The 13,361-nt window shown below is 34.9% G+C and overlaps 1 protein-coding gene across 1 annotated transcript in view; it reads right to left on the reverse strand.

Annotated features, from left to right (window-relative positions):
• NBAS (NBAS subunit of NRZ tethering complex) overlaps window positions 1-13,361 on the reverse strand; it is a 185,009-nt gene that overhangs the window by 41,381 nt on the left and 130,267 nt on the right. Inside the window, 2 exon segments of the mRNA XM_068424707.1 lie at window positions 4,931-5,126; window positions 7,932-8,021. Of these exon segments, the coding sequence (XP_068280808.1) occupies window positions 4,931-5,126; window positions 7,932-8,021 (286 nt within the window).

Below are 13,361 nucleotides of genomic sequence, written 5' to 3' on the forward strand. Positions count from 1 at the left end.
CTATACTGCTCTTCTCTCCACTTTGTCTCACCCGTTTTACTTGTGTAGTTAATGGAAAATAATTTCCATTTGCATCTTAAAGTATTTAATTAATCATACATGCTACAATTTATGTTCCCAGAAAAAATACATTTCACATGTTCTCATATGGATAAATTGCATCTTCAAGGAACGGAAATTAGTGTTCTAAAATATTAATTAAAACTTAAATTACATTTCTAAAACTTAATTTTTATGCATTACAAGTAGGGAAACAATGTCTCTAGAATTATAAACAACATCATAACAAATTTACTCAAAATTGATAGGACCATAAATCTTTCTTCTAATTAAGCATTTTTCACAAATAAAAGATGGCTGAGGATTAAAGAGATACAGCTTCTTCACTTGTATTTTGCCAGATCAAGCTAAATACAGGTCACTGTTACCTGATAAATGACTTCAGCAAAATGACTTCGGAATTCTTAAATCTCACTGTGCTTTCCAAATCCTTATGTTTAAATCTCTCTGACCCAAGCAGAGGCAATGGGAAAAAAGTTGAAAATTACTGGACATTGACTTATTCCCATTGAGACCTTTCTTTATGAAGCCATATGAAGAAATATCATGTAAACAGATACACATTTCTCATATACTGGGGGAAGAGGAACAAAAGAGCAATGGAGGCTTGACAGCCATACCCAAGTACTCAGAAAGTCATTGTGTTAATGTAGACATTACTAAGGTTGCTGAGACACACAAAACTTGCATATGACGTACATAAGTTGCCTATATGAAGGAAGGGCAAGTGGTGTGGGATGTACACAAGACAAAACACAAATTTATCTGGCAATTTTTCAAAGCTAAACTTTAGGAGAAAAAAACCCAGATAAAATAAGAAAGGTGCCTAAAGTTACAAACTGAATTCATATTAGACACCCCTTCCAATTTTCAAAAATGTTTAGCCCTCAGCAGCTCTGTGTACCCCAAGATCATGAAAAAAAATAATATAACAATATGAGGGAAAAGGCTAAATGAGATTACCTCCTCTAAATGTCAAAGCTCTTTGCATTTAAGTGGCATGCAAATAGTAATTACATTTTGCATTTGCATAATAATTAAACAATCCTTTTAAGACCAGGTGTGTCTTATAGAAGCTTCACAATTGTTAACTTCTTATCTTAAACTAACCCTTGGTTTACCTACAGAAGCTTTATTACTGCCACTGTAACTTTCTGGGGCAAAACCCTCACTCTTATTACTGTTAACTTACGCCTGGTAACTGGTCACTGAACTGAACAACTATGTACACACACATAACCTGCTAGTTGATACCTTACATATCTTAGACAGTGCTGTGAGTCATTACAGGCCATATTTTTATATATTATATGAAAACAAACGGATTTCCCATCTTAGATGTATAAAGTTAAAATTTGATATGAACATTCTAAACCACATTTCCCCTCCCCCAACATTTTTTAATATATAAAAAAGTCAGTATTTTGACCCATATTTTTCATGCACCAGTTAACTAGAAAATTACAGAACCTGAAGAGCTCAGATAAAATTCATCAAGGGGATTAAAACAACGCATGCCTCCTCCCTCCAGTAGCGTGGGATGCTACTGGAATGTGAATTGAAGACTCTCAAGGCTTTGAAAAACGAGGACCCCATAATTTTTAATTTTGTTAACTAATCATTAGAGAACTGGAAATTGCTGTGTTTCTGACTGTTTGATACGTAGCTGCTTCCATAAAGTACATTTTTAATTTTGTAAGAGCTGGCCTGTTTCCCAGCAGCACATTGATTTGTGGGACCACTACTTAGAGCATCTAGAGCGTAATTAAATATTAAGTCCCTCCTTGATGTATGCAAAGTCTGATTAAGAGGATTAGTAGACGCACTGAGGGTGGCTTTCACTCATTTTCTGGTAATTGGACACTGCAATATCATCAAACTTATCTTTACTCAATAGAAATCCATATTCATCCTTTACAATATGTGTTGTCCCTTTTTGTAGCAAGGAAAAGAGGGATCCCCTAACAGTATGTAAGAAATGTCAAGCGAGTAAGGATAGAACAATCTGGAAGTAAGATAACGAATACATTTTTTTAAATATTTGCAATTTAAAGTTGATTTAAAAAAAACCCCAAACTCAACAACCTTTAAACACATTCCTCTACAATCTAAAAATAGCATTCAATCCAAGCCCCCCCCCCTCTTTTTTTTTAGAAGCGATTTTCTTTTTTTACTACTTTGCTGGATGAGAAAGGATGACCAAATTATAAAGGTGTAGTGATGCCAGAGAAATTGATACCTACAGACAAAGCAGGCAGACTGACATAGCACTCTGAGCACATGTTTGAAAGATGTAATTCCTCATGTCTACTTTTTGACCCAGCTTCATACAGGATTACCCAGCAACCTGATCAAACTTTTTAATTGTGCTTCAACATTCCCTTCTGTAGAATGGGGTTGCTTTTGAAGGCCTTTGCACTTGAAGCATTAACTTGTATGAGAAGCTTGCTTAATTAATGCTTTGCCAAAAGCTCACATACAAATCTCTCTCTCAGCTTTTACAGAAGTCATGTAACTACTGAATTTGGCTGTGTTTTTGTTTCACTAACATACCATGAAGGATTGTGAAATGTGCACAGTTTTCAATATGCTGTTTTATTTTGGTATTTTCCCTGTTTGTTAATACACGAAATAAGCAAACTTAATCATCAAAAAAGGTCATCACTTGCTTTTTCTAATATCAACTTGTAGACTAGCATTTGACATCAGCTGACTAGAAGAGAAAAAAAAAGATAAAAAAATAGTCTAAGTAGTGGATCACTCATCTGTTTTCTTGGACATTTGTGAAGAGCTCTGAATTTCAATGACTGGTACCTAACAGACAAAGCAATATGAAATCTTCTGTTTAAATCACACATTACTTACCTAGCTAAAATATGAAAAACAAGCTAATGAAAAAAATATTGAAAACAAAGGGTTCTCATCTATCACATTTAGCTTGAACTGACATGAAAATTAGAGTAATTTTTAAATATGTTCCAACAAGACTCTTATAATTGGTATGTCTTCCTGCTCGAAACTAGGAGCATTCTAAAAATCTACCACTTCAGGAAACATAAATTATTAACAGATTATATGGAGAGACCTAAACAGGCTGGAAGATTGGACCAACAAGAGTCACAAGAGGTTTAACAGCCATGCTGCACCCAGGACAGCACAGGTGGGGACAGCCAGGCTGGGGAGCAGCTCTGCTGAGAGGGCCTTAGGGGTCCTGGTGGACAGTGAGCTACACATGAGCCAGCAGCGTATGCAATGCATTCAATTAATCTCTAAAACATCATGAGACAAAAGCAAATGGATTTAAGTTTCATGTTGTAAAGTTATATACATTTTGACTTACCAGATTATGGGAGAAAATAAAAAATATCTGATCTTACCTATTTCTCAAACAAGTGTAATGAGTCTCACAAGGTTTCTGTCAAACATAGGTTCTTTTTCTGTCTTCTACAGACATGGCTAAAAGCTATTATCTACCTATAGCTTTCTTCTTAAAACATACTCCAGTTGAATCTTTTAGACTTGTAATGCTTTTGGATTGGACAGCGGGTCACAGGCAACACAAATATTGACAAAGGACTGAACTGAAGATGAAGAATGCAATCATAGATCTGAAGAGCAGTTGAGGAGTTAAGTGCTGCTATTATTGTAAATGCAAGGGAAAAAGTAATTTCTAAAGAAAGCAAGAGATAAGCATTTTCTTTTTCTTTTAAGATTTTTATTATGATTATTCTTTTGGATGATCTTAGCACAGTGACTCAAAACTGAGATACTGTTTTTGTTTTATATGAATAGAAAATGGGTTTGTGCATAGATTTTTTTGAGGAACTATTAGAAATATTCTATTTTAGTTCCATAAGGTCTTGGCATGGCGGGGAAGCATTCAAAAAATGGATGAAAAGTATATCTGCTTCTTAACAATTCTACATGCAGCAAGTGATACTCATCTGATTTCAAAACAGCACAAGCTTCAAAGACAAGACTACTTCTTCCTGTTAAGCTTTTAGTATATTTTCATTGTATTTAGAAATGTAGAACTTCTAAAAATACATACGTTGGTACCAAGCACTTCACTAAAATGAGTCATGAAATAAAGCAGTTAAAATATTAATGAACAACCAACAAAAGCTTTTTTGTATATATGGAATTTTTAATATTCTACTTCACAAACCTGAGCATTTTCACTCCTGAGAATATTTACTAGGTGATCCTTATTAGTCTTAGATAAACTTACATATGCTTAAAAAATGAAATTTAAGCATTTTGTCACCCTTTAATTCAGAAAGAAAATTAATCTGTTTTAGACTTGAAAACCTGAACTAGAAGTACTTTGTCTCTCTTAGTTGGAAACAAATAAATATTGCTAAGAGTAACTTATTTCATCAATGATTTTACCTTATTTTTTTTCCTGACTTTACACTGAAAAAGACTTAAAATTATCACTTGGGCAGTTAGAGGTATGAACTGTTTTTAAGCAACTACTGCCTTTCAGTTGTTAGGTGCTGCATCTTAAGAGACAACAGCACACTAACTATGACCGAATGCACCCCCTACCAATTAAAGTCTTGCCATTGAAAAGAAAGAATGTACAAAAACTTCGAAGTCAATGCTTGACATGGAGGAAAATCATTAGTGTTTAATCAAGCTTGGTATTATGTATTCCTGATCAAACAAGAGCTGAGGAGTCCGTTAACTTTATATAACTGTGTTTTTCAAAGAATCATAATGTATTAGAAACCTGATTAAAAAGGAAGGGAGGGTTACTTCCTATACCAACAGGATGTATTGAAACTATATATTGCAAAACAGCATTTCATCGTATAATCCGTGTATAAAACCACTCGTTATCATCTATAGCAATCAATATTAATACCTTCATTTCAGGCCAGCAAGCTCTGAGAACAGCTTGCGTCCTGAAGTACACGAGTAGCTTGCTATCCTCATCACTGAGATGGAAGGCTTGCTCCAGAATTTGCAATACTCTTATGCGAGGCTTCACTGCTAAAGAGTCATCACCACAGAAAGGTCTCAACCACTCCAGAAGGTCATCTGAAGAAACTACTTTCTCCCTGTAATTAAACAATACTGTGTTAAACAGTCTTTGGTAATCCTAATGAAAGCACTACATGTATTTTCATAGCTTTTAACAAGTACATTCAATACATAACAACTACATAACACTGGAAATGGAAGAGCTCACATCTGTGAGGCTGCAGAGAAACTAGCCCTTGTAAATCAGTGCCTAAAGCAAAGTGGTGTAAGAACTTTTTTTGAACTTCAAATAACCATGTAATACCATAGAAATCCATCTACATATTCTCCCACATACTACCTGGACTGCTAATTGTATTGTAAGGGTTCTGGATTTCAGCACCTGAAAATCCAGGCCTTTTTATGGTGCCCGGTCCTGACTGATGCCTGTACTTCCACCCCATCTGACTTTATGGAAAACCAGCTTGACTGGCTGCATTTTAAGTATGACATTTTTATATCTGATGTTTATTCATATTGTCCTATATTCTCTTTCTTTCCTTACAAATCCCTTCTTTACGCTCCACATACACAAATTAGTGTATTTATTAGAAAAAAAAGAGATGTTAAAAAACGTAAATTTTTGGGTTTTCCTGACTTGGTTAATTAGAAAAACTCTTAATAAAATCATTTGACTCAAAAAGTGTATTATACTGAACACATTCTAACTGTGTGAAAGCATTTACAGTATACAGATTACCATGAACTCAACCAACCAGCTAGCAGTTACAGACAGAATACTCTGTTATGCCCCTTAAAGGCTATAAACTAGCATGTAACAAATCAATAAATGTTATTCTGCTATCTTTCAGCAGTATTTTAAACTAAAGCTAATGTTTTTTTTCCTTTAAAAAAAAAATCAAGAAAGTGGTTCCAGGTGGCATCCGAGGTGACCTTATTGCAGTCTACAACTACCTGAAGGGAGGTTGTAGTGAAGTGGGAGTTGGCCTCTTCTCCCAGGCAACTAGCGATAGGACAAGAGGGCACACCCTCAAGCTTCGCCAGGGGAGGTTCAGGTTGGACATCAGGAAGAATTTCTTTACAGAAAGGGTTATTAGACATTGGAATGGGCTGCCCAGGGAGGTGGTGGAGTCACCATCTCTGGATGTGTTTAAGAATCACAGAATCACAGAATGTTAGGGATTGGAAGGGACCTCGAAAGATCATCTAGTCCAATCCCCCTGCCGGGGCAGGATTGCCTAGACCATATCACACAGGAATGCGTCCAGGCGGGTTTTGAATGTCTCCAGAGAAGGAGACTCCACAACCTCTCTGGGCAGCCTGTTCCAGTGTTCACTCACCCTTACAGTAAAGAAGTTTTTCCTCAAATTTAAGTGGAACCTCCTGTGCTCCAGCTTGCACCCATTGCCCCTTGTCCTGTCAAGGGATGTCACTGAGAAGAGCCTGGCTCCACTTAGTGCCATGGTCTAGTTGACAGGGCGGTGTAGGGGCAGCGGTTGGACTCGATGATCCCTGAGGTCTCTTCCAACCTGGTTGATTCTGTGATTCTGTGGCATGTGATTTATAACTAATGTTCCCTTATTTGTCTTAACAAGACAGATGGGAAAGTAATATCAGAGAGAAAACACTAATTTGACCTGTCTTGCAGCTCTGAAATAATAAACATTGACAGCTTAGCTTTTCATATTACAAGGATTTCAATTTTACTTAAGCTTTATATTATCTGAATGATGCTGTTAGCTCAGAACTTGAGCTAAATTAGACATGCCTCTGTCGAACAGGTGGCATTCAAACTGTAAATCAAAAGTTTGGGAATTAAAAGGACCTGCTGGAATAATTAAAGAGTTTTGTAGAGCTCATAACTGATGTTTATATATGTTTTCCTGAAGGAAAGACTTATATTCTGTAAATTGAATAGCTGAAGTTTGAGGAGATAAATAAGAACAAGTGTTTAAATGAATGTAAACAATCTCCTGTAATCACAATGACTTTCACTCCAGCTTATTATTTCAGCAGTTAAATGTTGATGAAGGACACAAATAAAAGACTCTAGACAGTGCATCTCAGAACAAAATAGTACCGACTCTCCCATTCTACCTCATAATATTGCGAATGAGATTTAGTGTAGATTTTGACATCAATTCAGTCTACTTCAGTATCCAGTATTCAACTAATTTAATGTCAGTGCAGAAGTCTCCACATAATAGTGCAATCGGGTTTGTTGGCTACCAGAGAGTATGGGGTTTTATTACTATTATCATACATGAGTTCTTAGTTTGTACATCTGGAGAGAAAACTTTGGTTTTTTTTTTTTCTTGTCCTTACTAGAAATGCAATGGAAAATGTCAGTGAGACATACAGACCATTATGTCACCTAAAATAAGGACATCCCCAAAAGAGGAGAAAAAAATGTGGTGAAGCATTATACAGCATTTGTGAAATTGTTTCTGCACTATAGCCGACAAATATTGACAAATTTAAATATCTAAATTCAGATATCTGAAAGTGAGTCATTATTATCTGTAATTTAGCTACTAAACTGAAACAAAAGCAGTGAAGTACTCCTGTCAAATATACAATCTGCAGTAGTCACAGCAGAAAAACCATTTTCTCAAATCACCATAAACCATAGTTATCTAAATTTTCAGTTCAGTGACTTGCTTTCTTCCAAATGATCAAGTAAAGGCTTCTGTCAAGACTCAAGATTTTGAACCTGATAAAAAATAGCCTGTTCCAGAATAAAGTCTTAGAAAAATTAAGTGCAAACTCATTACGTACATCCATGAAGAAAAATCATCCATATTCAGTATCGTGCCATCAATGTTTTCATGAGAAGTATCTTTCAAAGTCTTAACCAAAGAATCCATACAGTAAGTTCTTACCCTTTCTCAACACTTGCATGCACTGCAGAAACAATGCCTTCTAGGATTCCAAGTGGATCTTTCACTGATGTACATGAGTCACCATTTCCACTGTTAAGGGAAGACATAAAATTACCACAAAAATGGTCCTTAATATCATATCTAATTCTATCCACCTGTACGATAATTGTTCAATAATATAGCAAATTTCCACTTTTTCCGCTTAACTGCCTTTTTTTTTTTATGTCAAACTAATGCGAGGAGCAACAAGAAGAAAGCAGGAAAGAGAAATACTGAAATACTTCAGTGAAACTTGAAAAAAAAAAATAGTTAAAATTTAGCACTTCTAACACAGATTAGGTCAGCAAAATATCCACATGTAATCTCATTATTTTAAAGATATCATCAGTATCAACTGAACAGATTAAAGGTTAGACATAAATGTCACCATCTTTTCACATATCATCTTGCAGTATCACTATTGGTTTAAACAGACTTGACTGTAACCTGAGTCAAGAATCCTATCTGCTGATTCGGCGGATTTCTTTTCCCCACCCCGCTCTGAGGTTCATTTTCAGCTGGATCAACCACGTTGATGCTTACCAGAACCAACAAAATTAAAAAGGAGTGAACACACGGTCAAGAACAGCATGTGGGAAAGGGAAGGATTAAGCCACCCATCAAATCACATCCATTATGCATGTGTAGGAATAGAAAAATGTGAATCATGCTGCCCATCAGATGTACCAGTCACACAATAATGTTCTTCTGCAGGTCAAAAGGGAGTAAATACTGGGGGGTGGGGGGTGGGGTGGAAATCACTCTGGTAGGAAATAAAGCTTCACTCCTAATGCAATGACAGTGATATTTTCTGCTAAGATTTTCAGCAAAACAAACCCAAGATGTGACTTGGAGCTGAAGGAGGGAGGGATTTTGCACTGGTACTCCAATAAAGCACACAGTGGCTCTGCATGGAAACCACTGCAGTGGCACTGACGCCTGGATGAACTTGAAAAAACAACAGTTTTGCCTATCTTAAGAGGTTGTCAATGCTGCATTAAAGAAAGAGAAAGAAAGGCAAATAGTTCCAAACTTTAGTTTACTAAAGATGACTCAAAAACCCACAGATAAAGTGTATTTTCTCTACAGTTCATCAGCATATCAAAACTCTTCTGCTACTAAAAATGTCAGCCTCTTCCTAGCTGATCTCTTCATAAAAATGAATACGTGTCCAGAGTACCCTGACTGTTCTGTTTAAAGCCAAAATACACTGTATAGCTGATTGTAATGTGTAAAAATAACTGCAATATTTCACAATATTTTTTTGTCAAGAGTTAGGAGAGCGTTAATAATTTTGTCATTTATTCCTTCAGTAAGATAAATATATTGCCTAAAAAGTGATTATTCTATATGGCATAGAGACCTGAATTTTTACAGCCTGTAATGTCTCCCTGCATTCAGAACTTTCATCTTTTCTGTTTTTATTTTTGTGTTAATAGGTGACCAGCATTTCAGTGAACACTAGATTTAAAAATAACATGTGACTCCATTCAGAACAGATGCAAGATAATTTGTTGCATGATGAAATCTCAGTTTACCTTAGTATACCCATTTTATATTGCTATACTGCACTTGTAAGTTCAAAGTAGGAAGCTCATAACACTGGCCGACTTCTCAAAAAATACTGTTACATATGACTATGACAGAAATGCCACTGTTAATACCAATACTATCATATGGCAGCTAAATAAATTTTAGAAGAGTGAAGTTTAAATTTAGATATTTTCCTAAACATCTTCAGAATATCTGGAAACAATCAAATCATTATTTATAGTACAGAAATATCCAGGATTTTAGACTCATGAAGAGAGATAATGTCTGTTGAAAAGATAAAATCTATTTTCACCAAAAAACACATCAAAAATTTCAGTCTCAGAAAAAAAAAGAAAGTGTATTTTTCACAGAAAAGGAGACACAACAGAACTGAATGGTCTGTTAAGAAAAAAAAAAAAAAATAAAATTGTATTTAGATTACACCAGTACTGCAGAAGTGTGGAAATGGTAAAAAGAACAGCATTAAAGTAATCATTTTACGCAAGAAGCTACACGCATTAGGAGATGGTTTCAAATTTATTTTAAAATAAAAAAGCTAAGAAAATTTAAGACATGTTCCCAGAGTGAAGACCGACATAAGCCACTTCATTAATGCTCTAATCATAAATGATTAATTACAGGCCAGATTTAAATTTTCATGTATTATTATGCTTTTTGTGTTTTTTCAATTAAGTTTGAAATAAAAAGACATCAACAAAGGGCATTAACATGGCATATCTAACCAAAACTAGAATACTTATAAAGGTTACAGACTAAGAAGAGAATTATGATTGTCTGAAATAGAAAAGAATAGGACATGGACTACAGAAATGGAAATCTTACTAGCTCTACTTACCCTAATTTATTTTTAGTGTACATAAGCAGCTTTCATATCAAAGGAGAATGACCAGCAAACCTTAGGTTCTGGGTACCCTCAATTTTGGAGATTGAGGGTTCTGAATTGGTTCTCAACCGTTCTAGTACTTGCTCTTCAAAAACCCTTCATTTCTAATTAGAAATTAAAGTCTTTACTCCTGTCACAACCAGGCTCTGAGCACATCAAAAAACTCAAGTTAAAAGAAACATATACCCCCAAATTAATGGACGTTTCTGAAAACAGAAAACCACTGTTTCTGACAATACATCTGTGAAGGCTGTTCTCAAGTACAGTAGATGTATGAACATTTACAGAAAGCTTCGAGTTTGTCATACACAGACACGTACTACTCTGCTAAGCAGGGGGAAAGGAGAAAAAATGTGAATCTAAGCAGTAAGTTACAGTTACCTAGAATAAGAAAGTATTTAAAGAAGAAATCTAGAAAGACTGAAAGCTAGCATTTTCTTAAGTTTAAGATTGCCTTTACTGTCTAATGGTTAGAGAAACTAAAAAGAGATCAAGTTCATGAGACAAATAATCGTGTCAAGTTTCCACAGATTGTTGCCTTGTTCTTTTCTTAATGATTAAAAATAAGCAGCTACTAACAGAAACAAATATAATTAATGAAGGATTAGTCTTCCACACAGATTATATGCTATTTTATGCATGTTTTAAACAACAGAACAGGATTCAATGTTCACCTCAAAACTCCTAGGTATGAGCCTGGTGTAATTACACTGATAAAGGCTTATTTTCGTTTTAGTTCAGCTTCAGAAAAAGTGATGCATATTTAATCAAGTTCCTCAAACACAAGAATGTACAAAGAATGCTTGAAAGGATAATAAATTAACTTAATCTAAATCTTTTAACCTAATTATGGTATTCATTGAAAATACTTGATATCGTCTTATTTCTCCAGCCTTATATTCATTTTCCTCTTTCTGTTTGTGCTTCCTCTAAACACCAGGAAAATAAGAAAATAATATATTGTTGGTGTGATCGTTCAAAGCTGGGGAAAAAAGTCATAATGCCAAACCACTGTTTCCATCAGAAATACCATGAAATTATGATATCCAAGTTATAAAATTACTCTTTATGACCCCTGCTCAAGTGAGGCGAGAGAGTAAAAAATCTGGGTCTTCTTTTCCTTTTAAGTTAGCTACTTAGTCTAATAAAGCTACTTTTACCTTCTTCATGAAACACTGGCCATTGAACAAGAACTCAAAATTTCACCAAACCTTTCCTGCTCATTGCCTGCTGAATACTTCCAAAATGTCATGAAAAGCTACATCCATCTATCTATTGAGGAGCTGCAAATGAAGGAGGCCATAATGTCTTCAACAGACAGACTGTTTTCCCTGGCTAACCATCCATGAACATGCCTACAGACATGCATCATGGAAAGTCTTCAGTACATCATATGAGTGATCTATAAATTGAATCTTGGGTAAATCTAATCAGACTACATCATTACCAAAATATTTTGGTTGTTTGTTTGTTTTTTTTTTTTTTTCAGAAGTTCATGATTTCTACTGAAGATGCAACTAATTTTTATTTATAGTAGCTGTTTGCACAGGCAAACAAGGAAGAGCCCAATACATATGTCGTATAAAGTATGCAGATATGCCCTGCTGGAGAGATTTTATATATACAAATATGAGTTTCTACTTTGAATTCTGTGTGTCAGAACTATAGAGTCAAAGGAGATAAAAGTAGTTAACAGAACTGGACAATACTGCTCTTGAAATTAAAACATAGGTACCTAATATCAGGCAAATAACTGTAAGTTATATTTAACAAGAAGTCTGCTTCTGAGAAGGTGTGTGTGTGTTTTTAAGACTGTGATATTGTATGCTGTTGAAAAATGAAGCCAAAAAGTAACTTAATTAATCTTTCAGAAAGGCAATACTTTCTAGAAGGTTCTTCTGCAATAGTAAATATACTAACAACAAAAGACATTTTACTGTGTTTGAAGGGATGTTGTAGTCATGAAACTGAAAGAAAGGATGCATATTTTCAGTCACAGAAATGGTGGATTGATGCTTAACTTTCAGGTAAATCACCAACGCTATCACCATTTTTCACATCCATACAGGCCTGTTTCACTTACGGTTACAATACCTTCATTACATTCTGTGTCACCGTAGATACAGAAAATCCAAGTTCTGTGTTATAACCTTACAACTGCTACTTTGAAGGTTAATTGTTAAAGAAGGAATTTTCCAACATGATCTTTTTCAAGACTACTGTATAAAATAACCACATTGTGTATAACACATCAAAGCTCCAATAATAAACCTGTAGAGTTTTCCCTTGAAATATTACATATATATGAATAGTAGTTTGTCATTCCAGGTACACAGGCAAGACTGCTTCTTTAATTGTAGTTTTTGCCCATTAACCCTGAAATGCAAGTACTGCAAAAAATGTGATTAATATGTTCTAATCTGTGTTATGGTCTTATTTGAAAGCTAACATCTGAGCATAGGCTAGAGATGCATCCAATTTTATTCACAGCAACAACATTAATACCAGCAGGCTTAAGAAATTCCAAGCAACGTTCCTTTTAATTGCTCCCTGTATTTAGAGTGGTGCTACTTTATAATATTATCCTCTTACTGAATTTCATAATAGGGAGGATATTATTTCAAGTATTTTCTATTTTCTTTTATGCTAGATTTTCACTTCATGCTCTTTATCATTGTAGTAGACAAACTTTCCATATGTCATTATCTATTAATTTATTATGAATGATATGAAATGATCTTCCCCTTCAAAAAAACCTGATCACATTAGGTAACATCACACACCAAATGAGTCAATTTCTGAGTTTATCTGAAGCCTCCAACTAATTCTCCCATCTTTGCCACTACAGTTTTCTCTACCAGAGAAACAGGCATTCCCTTCTTTACTGGAAAGTGCTGCATAGGAGTTATTGGTCATGGTCTCTGCCCCACAACTTTAAATCAACTTGCAGACAT

Source organism: Nyctibius grandis, chromosome 1, assembly GCF_013368605.1.
Source record: "Nyctibius grandis isolate bNycGra1 chromosome 1, bNycGra1.pri, whole genome shotgun sequence".
NCBI classification, from domain to species: Eukaryota; Metazoa; Chordata; class Aves; order Nyctibiiformes; family Nyctibiidae; genus Nyctibius; species Nyctibius grandis.